This window comes from Pelecanus crispus, chromosome 20 (assembly GCF_030463565.1).
Source record: "Pelecanus crispus isolate bPelCri1 chromosome 20, bPelCri1.pri, whole genome shotgun sequence".
NCBI lineage: Eukaryota > Metazoa > Chordata > Aves > Pelecaniformes > Pelecanidae > Pelecanus > Pelecanus crispus.
The window spans coordinates 3,380,432-3,393,559 of NC_134662.1; the positions used below are offsets into that span (position 1 = coordinate 3,380,432).

At 46.9% G+C, this 13,128-nt stretch overlaps 1 protein-coding gene across 1 annotated transcript; it reads right to left on the reverse strand.

Moving 5' to 3' along the window:
• Positions 1-8,924: 8,924 nt before the first annotated feature.
• Positions 8,925-12,415, reverse strand: MICOS13 (mitochondrial contact site and cristae organizing system subunit 13). Its single transcript, XM_075723733.1, has 4 exons — positions 12,373-12,415; positions 11,018-11,174; positions 10,186-10,237; positions 8,925-9,143 (listed from the first exon to the last, which is right to left on the reverse strand). The coding sequence occupies exons 1-4, from the start codon at positions 12,399-12,401 to the stop codon at positions 9,046-9,048; spliced, it is 336 nt and encodes a 111-aa protein (XP_075579848.1). The 5' UTR covers positions 12,402-12,415; the 3' UTR covers positions 8,925-9,045.
• Between the last annotated feature and the right edge of the window lie 713 nt (positions 12,416-13,128).

The following is a 13,128-nucleotide window of genomic DNA, read 5'->3' on the forward strand; positions in this document are numbered from 1 at the left end:
ATATCAATGTGCCTTACAGGTGTCCCTTTGCGCTTTCAGTAGCGCACAGTTCGCAGAAACGCACTGAAATACTGTGTTACTGCAGACGTGTCAAAATGAAGTAGCTTATTTGCCAGCATGAGAGAACGTTGGTAGATTGCAGTTGTCGGAGTTTGAACCCTGCAAAATTGACTTACGATCCTGTAGGACAAGTGGAGAAGAATTTTTTTCATCTTGCCTCATGTTGGCAGGCACTGTGCGCCATAATACTCTTCACTCTCTGCCAAAGGCTACGTCCTGGGTTACCAGCACGGCTTCTGTAAGAGAAAATGCACGCGTACTTGTGAAAGTAATGACTTTCAGGGGCGAGTCAGAATAATTTTTGTTTAGCTTCTGCTAGATCAGGGCCGTCCAAAGCTCCACCCATTTCAGGCCAGTAATTTTACCTCGCAATCCATCATTTCCTTGAAGAGGTAGATTAGAAACAGCCATGGGCTGTGCTTTGGCATCATTTTAAGAATGTGTTGAGAGCTAACATGATCAAGACAGGTGCAAATGATCTGTCACTGTGTCATATCCAAATTAGAATTTGTCTTTGTGCAGTCATCTCGGGAGCAATGGCCTTAGCGTTACCCACCAAAGATGGCTTTTGTGATGCCAAGAGGGAAAAATCCCATTACTTTCATTAGTAGGGTCACTGTTCTTTTCCATCCTCAAGAGTATTTTTTTTTCCTCCATTGCCTGAAGATTCTTGGTTTTAATTAATTTCCTACAGCCTGCATTGTTATGGAAGGTGAAACTCTTCAGGTCTTTTTCATCAGGGTTGAGGCTGCCCACACTGGAGGAGGATCCCTGTGGACAAACCATCTAAATCCTAAAAAGCCACTTTGATTGCAGCGGGGAGTTGCCTGAGGCTGTGTGGATCGCACTGACATCAACCCCAGCACAAGAGTTAGGTTTTGGTTTAATGGTGAAGCTAAGGCCCAGAAGGACTCGAGTCATTTGTTCAAGAACACAAACTAGGAATGCAAACAGAGTAGATTTTCAGACTGCTATGCTCAGTAGCAATAACTAATAATTCTGTGGGTCTGGCTAGAATGCAGTGCCTCCTTGCTTTTAATCCTTTAGAAGTTCACCTCTGATACAGAGAAAGAAAATAAAAGAGCGGTGCTGCCCCCAGACCTGCTCTGCTTTGTCTTTCCCAATTCATGTCATTGACCATTAAGCATGAGGATGTGAAACTCCCAGGAGCTATAACCTGTGGCTGTCCCTGTTACCGTATCTGGGCCTTCTCCGCAGGAATTGCACGGAAACGTGAAGCTCCAGCACAACTGCCCTGTCCCTTTGTAGCTTTAAAGAGAGCGCCGTGGCTTGTCCGCAGCAGGTATGAGGCATCCCAAAAGGCGTTACAAGAATGCCCCTCCAGCCAGGGACAGCTCTGGTTACAGTGCCGCACGGTCATTTATAAGCACAAGGGATGTTGCCATCTCCTGGTCTACTGTTGAAGGAGTTTGGAGAAGTCAAAACCATCATGCCTATGACGCATACCATTGCATCAACAACCTACGTAGAGCTTGACGCCAAAGGGGGAGTATTTTGTCATCTGGGGAGACAATTACTCTAATTAAAGAACCTTTTTGACCACCATGGGGGAAAAAAACAACAAACCAATCAAACTGGAGCCTCTTCTTATCTCATGATGTTTACTGCACTGAAAATCATATTTGGCTTGGGACGAAGGCTTTTTCCCCACCAGGCTTTTAACTGAGCTGCATTTCCCTCTAATTCTGCTAGGTGGCCATGCTGCCCACACGCGTGTTTCTGACCCGCTAGCAGCCGATCCCTCAAACCTTAACACCCAAGCCAGTGGCTGTGATCCCTGTCCAGTCTTTATGAAATCCCATGCATGGAAATCATTGGGACCGATTCTGGTTTTGGGGTTGTGGGTTGGTTGGGTTTTGCCTGCTGCAAAGATTTCTATGGGCTATCAAAAAAAAAAAAAAATGCACACAGCAGAGGTGGAGACAAAGCTAAACAGCTGCTCTCTGTTCCCCAATTCCAAATAAACTCAGGATAGAGGCAATGTGACCCAACTTTAGCAGAACCTCGGAATGTCCACGACTGGTGTAAGCAGGTTGCATCTCTGTGGTTAATGACTGCTGTAATCAACTGCTGTAACATGTCAAGCACGCAGGAAAACAAAGTGATTACCTCAGGTTTGCACAGGACAGAAATTGGGTTTGCATAGGGCATTTTTTTTTCAAACAGCAAATGTGAGTTCCCTGATTTTAAGAACTCCTCATTCATTGAAATCTTGCAGGCTAGAGTCCTTAAGGTAGTTCGAATGAATGAATTAATGTTACACTCAGGTGGGTTTTTTAAAAAAAAAAGTCTTGTTAAATGAAGCAAAACCAACCAACCAAGTGATTTTAATACTGCTTATGCCTTACTCATTAACCTTACTGACTGCAAACCTGTTGGGAGTCTCAGCAATGGAAGGACAACTTCCAGACCATCCCCAACCTTTCTGGTCCTTAAAATGAAACCAGGAGAAGCATGCAGGCTCTGTGATGAGAAAAGCGAAGTAATTGCATTCAAAGGAGGTGGAATAATCCTGCTAACTGAGAAGAAAAAGCCAGGTGTGTTCTAGCATTCAAGGCACTACGGCTAATGGTAATCTCCCAACAATGTCAGGCTCACACATGAAACCTATACCTGGCCTGCAGATGGAGAATGTTTGATGCTAACGAGCATGCAAGCAAGATCCTGAGCGTGTGCCTGTTTCCAATTTAATGGTGCCCTCCAAGGAAAGATCTAGTTACCACAGTGCAGCAGAGCGGGCTGTTTGTCCTGCCATGTTTGTCCTTCAGGATTTTGGTTCAGTGTTGCTGTCATGCCCTCTCAAGTTGGTAGTTCAGGTAAGAAAGTTTTTGCTTATGTTTGATCTCTGAAAGCTATAGCAACGTGAAGTGTAGCTCTTAGTGTGTCAGCTGCTGCTTGCTTTGCAAAAGAAGATGGGCTCCACCGGGGCTGGCTCACTGCATCGCTGTCGTGGGTTCGCCCCCGTCAGCAACCAAGCGCCACGCGGCCGCTCGCTCGCCCGGTGGGACCGGGGAGAGAATCGGAAGGGCAAAAGTCAGAAAACTTGTGGGTTGAGATAAGAACAGTTTAATAATTGAAATAAAATCATCATAATAGTAATAAAAATGGTAATGAAAAGGAGAACAATGAGAGAGAGCAACAAAACCCAGGAAAAAACAAGTGATGCAACTGCTCACCACCCGCTGACCCATGCCCAGCCCGTCGCTGAGCAGCAGTCGCTGCCTCCCAGCCAACCCCCCCCCCAGTTTCTGTACTGGGCACAAGGCTGTATGGTATGGAACAGCCCTATGGCCAGTTTGGATCAACTGTCCTGGCTGTGCCCCCTCCCAGCTTCTTGTGCCCCTGGCAGAGCATGGGAAGCTGAAAAGTCCTTGACTGGCATGAGCAGTACCTAGCAACAACTAAACCATCAGTGTGTTATCAGCATTATTCTCCAAAACACAGCGCTATGCCAGCTACTAGGAAGAAAATTAACTCTATCCCAGCCGAAGCCAGGACAAGCACCTAACAGCTCTGTCCAAACAGGGAAAAACATCTCCAAAAGTTGTGTGAGGTTCAAGTTTGACCTGGTTGTGTGTAACTCGGAATGAGTGGTCCGTGCTGTTAGCACAGAGGAACCTTCACAGCATCCAGCTCTTAAAAGGCCAGCCTAGCGTGTCCACACTAGAAGCCTAGCCTCTCTTTATCATCAGCGGAGGGAAACAGTTCCTAACTGTTTTGGAGGCTTTCACCAACTTTGGAAGTCTGTGTAAGTAATCTGATGCCATAGTTAAATGGCATAAATCCTCCATAATTCATGTTTACTTCGTAAACATACTAAACATGCTGGTGGTGCAGGGTGTTATCCGTGCGTCCTGGGAACTGTGCTGGAATGACAACGCTGCAGGAAGTGTGAGGATGAGAAAGTCTCCCTGGTGCCAACTCTCCTGCCTTGAGAAGGCAACTGAAGCATTTGTGCAAGCCAAGCTAGGATGCTTACTAAGTGCTGACATACAAGAGATCTGTATTCGCCTGTACACACCTTCATCTTCTTTTTAGTAAATAACTTGAATTACTTAAGATCATTCATAAAATACCACTGAGAAAGCATACTACAATGAAGAAGCTTTAGAAAGCAACCATCAAAGGGCAAAAAAAGTGGTACAGAAGACCATGAAAAGCATTGAGGACTGAAGTTCCAAGCACACCGGAGGCACAGTATTCTACCTATTTGTACACAGTGTGCGTACATAAACCAAGACCCTGCTTTGTTCGAAGTGATTATACTTTGTTTGTAGCAAAAGCTAGAGAGATGAAGACTCTCCCAATGACAGTGTCAGAATTTTCTTAGTGGGAGGTTTGGCCTGGTGGGATGGGAGAGTAGACACAGAACCATTCACCGGAACCCTGAACCTCGCTCTGCCTCTCCCCTTATCTTCTGGGACGCTCGAGCTGAGGGTGTTTACAGAAAAGACTTGAAGATAAGCATGGAGGCCATCCTAGAGACAGGAGATGACTCTTTTATTACTTCTGGAGACAGGAGATGACTCTTTTATTACTTCTGGAGACAGGAGATCTCTTTTATTACTTCTGGTGATTTGCAAGGTAAAAATTAAACACTGCTCTGGAAAATTAAGTCCTCTGTTTTACCAAAAAGCAGTGAAGGCGTAGTCAATGGTAGACTGAGCTTCCCATGCAGACTGACCCTTACTCTGTGGAGGCTGAACTAGATTTTATTGAGAGGTCCCTTCCAAGCTCAACGATTCTGTGAGTTGCAGCACGGCTACTATTTTAACAAGGCAATTTCTACACCGCCACTTTCTGTCTGCTCAGCAAAGGAATCTGATTAGCACCCTGTCACGCCTACAATTATTTCTATAGGTCACAAACTAGACTTGCAAAAAATTCGACTTAAATCCAGCAATCGTATGAAAGGATCAGTCCCTTATTGACCATACACATTGTCATCAAGATGTAGTAAGAGGAGACTAGATGTACTGGGTCAGATGAAAAAGTCTTTCCCACTCAGTACTCTTTCTCTTTTAGAGGCAGGTGCTGGAACGGGGTGCACGTAGAGCAACCCTTCAGCAGGTGATAAACTCCCAGTGTCTGGCACTCCAAGGTTTACTGAGCTGTAGCTTCCATCTGATGGACCCATCTTCCAGGAATTAACTTAAATGCTTTTTAAAGCTATTTATACCTTAGCCAAATCCTCTGAAATCTCTTGGCAGCAAGTTTCATCATATAACTATTTGTTTAAAAAAGGAAACAAAACCCCCGCAAATCCTTCTTCCTTCTTGTGTTTTAAATCGGCTTCCTAATCCGAGTAAGCACTCATCCTGCTCCCCCTGCCTCCCCTGCCCTAGTTCCTGTCCCGTAGCCGTGTCTCGGCTCGTTCTGTCACTAGCACGGAGCAGGACAATGTGACTGTGATAGCACATCAGTGCGGGAGAAATGCCACCTCTGCTGCCAGCAGCCAGGACAATCTCTGTCCCTAGTTTTGGAAGCATGAGCGGCACAACAGAGACAAAACGAGACCTGAGGACAGAGAGGTTACACGCTGTGTATTTACAACCACCCATGCGATGCATGCAAAGATGCTTCCTGTGAAGAGGGAACAGATTCATACTGATGCTATGCCGCGTCATAATGACTTCTGCAACCTCATGCCACAATCCCATCGCAAAGTGTTAAAAATACAGAATAAATCTGTCACTCCGTCTCCCAATACTGATGCCCTCTAGGCCATCGGTGCTCCTCGTATATGCCTTGGCTGTGACTGAAAACTGACCTTGGGTAAGTTTTCATCAACATTAAAATTAAAACATGCACAGTCCACAAACTGGAGCATGCTGCAAGCTAGCAAAATGTTTCACGCAGATACGCTTTGCTCAATTACTCCCCCCCGTGCTTGTATAATTGTCCTAAGCCATCCATTTCTCCGCTGGCGTGGTACTACAACGCCCCGCGGTTCCTGTGGACGCCAGCTTCCCCCTGCAGAGCTAAGGTGGCCTGCTGCGAAAAGTTCCACACCTGCCAGCATGTGGATGAAGACGGACGCAGAGCAAGAGTGAGCAACTCCATTTTAGATCGTATTGAGTTGGGAGACGCTGCCACTTTGCAGGTGAGCATCAGTGAAGGATTTTGCTTCTCCAGCTCGGACCAGCTTCAAAAGTGCCAGTAGGAAGGAGGGACTAAAGCGCGGCGAAGGTGCTGAGATTCACAACTCGTACACAGTGCTGCCACTCAACTGTACGAGCCTGGCAAACCACCCGTCTCTTGGTGTAATTCCTCTTGCTTAAACTTTAACCTAGATTCAGGAAAAAACTTCTTAGATATCTATCACCCAGATGTGTTCCATCATCAGTGGCCATGTACGGAAGGGCAGCTGCAAAGGTCTATGACAAATCCCTTGCAGACACGTTCCTTCAAGGCCTGATAGGTCCAAGCTATGCAACTCCCAGACTCCCTCTGGAGTCCAGACGGCAGAGAATTGGCCTTTTTTTTTTTGTCCTCTGGACATGCTGGTGCATTGCGTTTCTGACAATCCTCGCTTTGGCAGCAACTGGTACTGTCTTCCTTTTCGCAAGAACCCTTCATAGCAGCAAAAGTGAGACAACTGCAGATGACCGATTAGCTGCTTCTGTTTCCTGCCTCTTCGTGGCCTGGACATAGCTGGAGAGGTTAACCAGTAACGTGCGCTGACAGTAGATGTGGATTATGGCCTGTTCCAGGGAAACCAAACCAAACAGCTCACAATGCAGGGACCGCCGCAGTGTCGTAGGAGCTGCGGAAATTGCTTCCTAGCTACTTCGTTAATGCTTTGAGGGCGAGGGGGACATGTGGCAGGACTGAACACATACATCAGAAGTATTTTGGAATGAGTTACTGTGGATGTCCTGCTAATGAGCTACTTTGACTTCTCAACCTGCCATGCTACATCCTTGTTCTTCATCCCTAGAAACACCACTGTGGTAAAACGTTGCTTTAGCTTTTACAGCAACCCTCATCCCTGCCTGCATATGCCCGCTAGTTTTTCCACCATGAGAACAAAATGTTAGTACCTAACCCATCGTGATATGGACATTCATTTTGCTCACGTGAAAAAAACCACATCGTCAGAAAAACGATGGCAGGAATGAGTTGTCAGGAATCTAGTTTCTGCCCAGGCCTTAATTTAACTGTACGTTGCATACTTCTGTTCTACCAAAAAAGTGTTGACTGCCTCTTCTACAGACATCTACCACCAGCAAACAATTTTCTTGCTGCTAACTCTGGTTCTTTTCCATATGTCCCCAATACACAGTTACATGGTCATGATGGTTCCTGCTTAAGTGAAATTTACCCTATTTCTTGTGTTGATTTGACAGCTAGTTGTTACTTTCAGCATCTTCTGGACCTACTTATATTTTGGCAGGGAACTGAGAAGTGCACTGTAATCTTTGCTCCTCCTCCTCTTCAGAGGAGCTATCCACCTCCTTTGGAAGATGAGATGGATAGCAAGAAAATATTCTTGCTTTCCAGGAACCTCCCTTCCCATCTCCCATTTTGTATTGCTTCTTATCAGCAAACAAGGTTTTTGTGTTTAAAAAAAAAAAAAAAATCACATTTCTGTTTTTATTCATGCAAAAACTAGGAGAAAGCTGGTACAAAGTGTGGTAGGACAACACAGCTTCAAGTCTGTAGGCATTCAAAAAATATGGAAATGAAAAAATGTCCGCGCAGATTGCAGAATGATTTAGTGGCCAGGTCTGAGTTTAGCTCACATTCATGTATTTTTTCATAGCTCAGCTGCAGAATAGCATTGCTCCTTTGCAAAGAACTTACAATACACAGACATAGTTGCAGTCAACGGGCTCTGCTCCTGAGGCACTTCTGCCTAATTCTTCACGGGGGCACTAGGTTTAGATGAAGTAGGAAATCCCTCACCCTCATTCTCCCTTCCATGGGGATTTGGCTATGATTGGAGATCCTTCCCGTTCCCATTTTCTCTTGTGTTCAGTTGCCAAAAAGCTTTACACACAGAGGTGCCAGTATCTTAAAGGTACTTCCAGCCCTATTTTACAGGCATGTAAAGAAGCCAGCAGACAGAATACTTTTTCAAGTCAAGAGACAAACTGAATCCACTTAGTTTTAGCCAACAGCTGGTAAAATTTAAAAATCGAAACCCTTGCCTCCAAACAACCTATGCTGTGGAGCTCAGAATTCAGATACAGGTGTAAATTTGACAGTGCTACTGGTCATTGACCATGCATCCAAGGGCAAACTTGGATCAGTTGCTGGAAAAGTTATGGTTAAACGGTACTGTGATTTGGCTGGTCGAGCTGAGGTACTAGGAACACTGGCATTGTCCAGAGGCCAAACAGACTGGGGGGGTGTTAGAAGTTTCCTATGACTCGCTAGAGTTTTGCATCACAAATTCCCTTCTATTGCACACTGTCATCAACAACAACTGTTGCAACTAGTACTGGCTCATCCCAGTTGTGTGACAAGTCGCAGCTTCCACATCAATAATGTGCTCTTTGTCTGGCAGAGGCACTCCTTCCCCAGCTAGCTTGAAGACAAGCGCTTTGTCTTTGAACAACATCTTTTACTGTTACCTGGGATTTTTTTTTTTAGTATTTTTTTTTTAACTCTTGTTGGCTTGTTTTGAATTAGATGGCATTTACCCTCAAGATTAATTCAGCTTCAGTATAATCTGTCTAGTTAGCAAGCTTGGCAGCTTTAGAACAGAGGCTATACCTCAGCATATGGCCATCACTTCATTACAACTGATCCATGATCTCTGCTGAAGCCTCTGTTCACTGGTAAGACAAAAAGTAATTATTGCAGTCTGTATGCCAAAACCAACCCAAATACAAACAGAAGTTCCAAAGTCTTTTATTGTAGTCCTTGCATGGCCGAGCTGCCCTTTAGAGGGACGGACTATGCATCATTCCAAAGACAACGTAGGATGGAGAGAATCACGAGCCCTGGAGAACGTGTTCATTTGACAAGATCCTTCACATACTTCCAGCCTTCCACAGTGTATTCACAGGCCCTGGTGGGAGCTACAGACAAGGCAGACACGACTGTCCGCACTCCTGCAAGGAAAGTAGAGAAGAATTATCCCAAGAGCATCATTCAAGCCAAATTTCCTAATGTTATTCTAGTGTTGTAGATCTCTTCAAAGACAGAGAGAAAAATCTGGCTCTATCTCAGAAGCTTTCAAACACATTGAGACCTGAATGATCCTTGTTTCAAGTACAGCTTTATTGTCTCAGTAGCATTTGTGACACAGAAAAATTCCAACTTCAGGACCAGTATAAAGCATAGACAATTACAAGACTGAAACAAAGAACTCGGCTAAGTTCCATTTTATTTCTGGCCTTGCCACAGGCTCCATGGTTAAGTTGGACATGTCACAGTATTTGTGGACCATGTTTCCCAACAATTACATGAAGACTTTTTGCTGCACCATAAAAACTATAAATTAACTAAGTATTTATAACAAGCTTTGGCCTTCAAACAAGGTCTCTAAAATTCTAAAAAAAAAGCGAGAGGCTGAGTTCAGACATACGAGCATCTGAAGAGTTTATAAACTCTTCCATCTCTAACCAAAGGCTCACCTTTTCTTACAAATAAGTCATCATTTATTTTTATGCTCTAGTTTCCCTGACCACTACCAGTGCTGATGGAACTCACTGGTGCATGAACCCCATCTATTTATTGTGAGGGCCACATGCCTCCCCAAACACTTCACTGAAACATTCAATCTTAGATTCTAGGATAGTGTAGGCATGCCTGTCTTGGGGCACAGGTGGGCAGCAAGCTTTGTAGGTAAAAGAAACCTCAGCTCCTCTGGTTAGAAAAGGCAGGCAGGTTTATGGGCACACATCCTCCTCCTTATTTCACAGTTGGAAAGAGAAATTAAGTCTAAAGTCACTTGGTGTGCTAGTGGTAAAACCTGGGGCAGAACACGCTTCCTCAGTCCCAGTCCTAATGCTCCTTCCACCAGCCTGTTACATCGGTCACCTCCTTCTCCATCATTCCCTTTAGGAGGACAGTACTGAAATGAGACTGGTATGAGCTACATCACTCTTGGCCCCTTGCTCCTTTCACAGTTTGGTGAGAAGTTATTCTTACCTTTATTCCAGGAATCAGAGGGGGAAAAGTCAAATTTTGGAGTGGATGGGAGCTAGAAAGAGAAAGAGAGGCAAAATATCAGCACTTGAGGGGTTTCACTTATAACAGGACTCACATCACCTTGGAGAAGCCTCTTGACCTCAGATCTCAAAAATACTTGGGTGCCTACTCTCTGTAAGTCTCAAAAGGGATCAGACATGAGGCTTAAAGTCTGGACTTTGTTCTTTCCCCCAGTATAACGTAGGGGCAGAAGGCAGTACTTATCATTTGGGTGCTTCTGAAAAATCATCTCCATGGCTGTCTCCTTTCAGTTATCTATTAGTTTAGAACAGTCTCTAAAATGAAAAATGCTTTTCAAACTTTCAGCAAAGGCTTCTCCTGAGGATTTTAAAAACTAGCAATTACTCAAAGAGACGGGCCTCTTCAGGCAATTTAAATTCACCTTGATGAACTGTTAGCAGCTTGAGAAATTGGGAGGACAATCTTTTCGTTCATTTTTTAAAAGCATGTAGGATCCTTCAAAAAGAGCTTAGGAATACCACTACGTAGTGAGATATCTCCCAGAGCATGCTTGCTATCCCCTCTTTGACCCTGCATAGGCTAGCTACCCCTTCTCCTTTGAAAGAACATCTGTGAGCAATGTCTCTCCCCTAAATTTAACATTTTATCCTCCTTCCATTTCAATCCTTTTCAAAATATTCTCAATGTGAAATCCAGTTTTAACAGCAAAACTCCTGCCAGCATCACCGGAACCAGAATATCACCCCAATGTTTTCTCCTCCTCACTCAGAGGATGTGTTTGTTTTGCTGTGTTCATCTGCACAGTCCTTACCTCCCAGCCTATGTAACTTGTCCACTCTTGGATAGCTGGAGGCAGTGCTGCTTGAGCTTTTTTGAGAGCTTCGGCACCTTGTGTGCCACTGCCCAGCAGCCCCTGATCATATGCCACGTATACAGCAGCTCCAGCCAGGCTTCCTTTGATGACAAACCTGAAAGAATCAAAAGCAGCAACAGAGCAGTTCATGTTATGACTATCAGTGCATCTCTCCCGGTAGGTTGTGACCGTCAAAGAGAAGGTATTGATAAAGAAATCTGAGGGTCGCAAATGCTTTACTGTAATGTTGTCTTGCAGACAAAAAGCAGCAGAAAAATAATCTAGCTACGTTCCTTTTCTTCCTAGGCCAGCTATTCCCTGTCAGCCCCTTGATACCATACCCATTCACGCTTTATCAGTGACAGCTTTCAAGAAAAAATGAGAAAGTGTCAAACATCTCCGAGTATGTGCCACTTGTTAGAGTCCTAGAAGCACGGGCATATACCTTTGATAAAAGGAACTAAAGGATTTTGCAGTGGGTAAGATGTCCATGTTAATGTGGCTCTTGCTGTCTTGTTAATAAGTAATCTGATTAATTTGACAGACACCAGTATCTCGTTAAGCTCATTACAGTCCAGGTAACACCCGGCCATGCCTGTTCCTGCACTGCCTGGGCTCTGAAAGTTCCCCTGTGTGTGCCAACGCTAGGTTTACAGCTGTAGCGGCAACCTGCAAAAGGGAAGGCAGGAAGAGAATATTTGGCCTTTATTTACTTTTTCATTATAGGCAAGAGATCTGGGGACACTGACTTTTTCAGATTCAGAGTTGTTTCCTCTTTAAAAAAACCACGAAGCTATTGCAACACCTAGGGGGGGAAAAAGGAAAAACCCAAGCAACCAACAAGTCGCCAGGCAGCAGTGCTGCGGTGGGACATAGGATAGAGCCGGCCGCCGAGGGAGGCGGGAGAGAACCAATATTTAAACGCTCGCATTCACAGGTATTTGGGGGAGGGGGGTTCTCTCGCTCCCAGCAGCGCCTTCCGCGCCTTCTCCCTCGGGAAAGCGCCCGCTCCGCACGAGCACCCCTGGCCGCCGCTCCCCGCGGTTGTTTTACGCGTTCACGCTCGCCGGGAGAAGCCGCGGGCGTACGGCGACAGGGGAGGGGGCCGGGGCCGGGGCCGGGCCTGGGCCTGGCGGAGGCGGCCGAGGTCAAGGGCGCGGCGCTGGAGGCCGCAGGCCGGCGGGGCGGGCCGGGGCCCTGCGGACAGGCCCGGGGGGGGTCCCGGGGGCGCGGGGGGGAGCGCGGCGGGGGCGCGGTGGCGGGCGGGGCTCGGGCGGGCTCCCCGGGAGGGCAGCGCGGCGGCGGGGACTCACTTGATGGCGGGGAGGAGCCTGGCGGCCATGGCTGCGGCGGGAGCCGGTCACGTGGCCGGGCACCGCCCCCTCCCCTCCCGCCGCGCGCTTGGCGCCGCCGCCTCCAGCGTTGCCATGGCAGCGGGGCGGGGCCGGATCCCTCCGCGGGGATCCCTGCGCCGTGATCCTTCCGCGGGCAGAGCGGCTCCAGAGCCCGCCGGCCGCGCCGAGCCGGTGGCCGGTGCCCGGTGCCTCGCGCCTCGCTGCTCTTCGCATCCCCTGGGAAGCTCCTGTCAGCCGCCGGGGCCCGCGCTGTGCAGGGCAGGTGCCGCCCATCCTGAGGTACGGCCGTCGGTGGTTACTGTGCCAGCTGCGAGCTCAGTAATTCTTTAATGAATTAAAAGTTCCGTAGGATCAGGCGTGAGTTTTTTTTCCTCCTGTAGACCAGGGAGAAGTGAGCGTGTCCGTAACAAATACCGCCATCTGCTAGTGCGTTCCCCTAGCACGCTTAAAAGTTTCCCTTGTTTCCTCTCAAAAATAATTTAAAAAATTCTCTCGGGCCTTATGGCGCCAGCTCATTTTAATGACATGGCCCGAGTCTTGTCTCGCTCTGCTGCTTGCTGCCTTTTGTCCCGTTCCCGTCCTGTCGCCGGCGGCAAGCGATGGGCCGAGGAAGGGGCCTCGCGCTGCACCAGCGGAGCCTGAGGTTGGATGGCAGGAGAACACTCGCTCGTTGAACACTGCATATAGACTGACGAGAAGCTGCTTACCAAGAAG

What these genes read in the sequence shown, in the direction of transcription:
- MICOS13 (XM_075723733.1), bottom strand. Translation starts at nt 12,401, where the DNA reads ATGGCCGCCAGGCTCCTCCCCGCCATCAA. An exon ending in CAAGTTACATAGGCTGGGAG is followed by an intron (nt 10,238 to 11,017) that starts GTAAGGACTGTG and finishes TTCTCTTTCTAG; the next exon opens with CTCCCATCCACTCCAAAATT. An exon ending in CTCTGATTCCTGGAATAAAG is followed by an intron (nt 9,144 to 10,185) that starts GTAAGAATAACT and finishes CTTTCCTTGCAG; the next exon opens with GAGTGCGGACAGTCGTGTCT.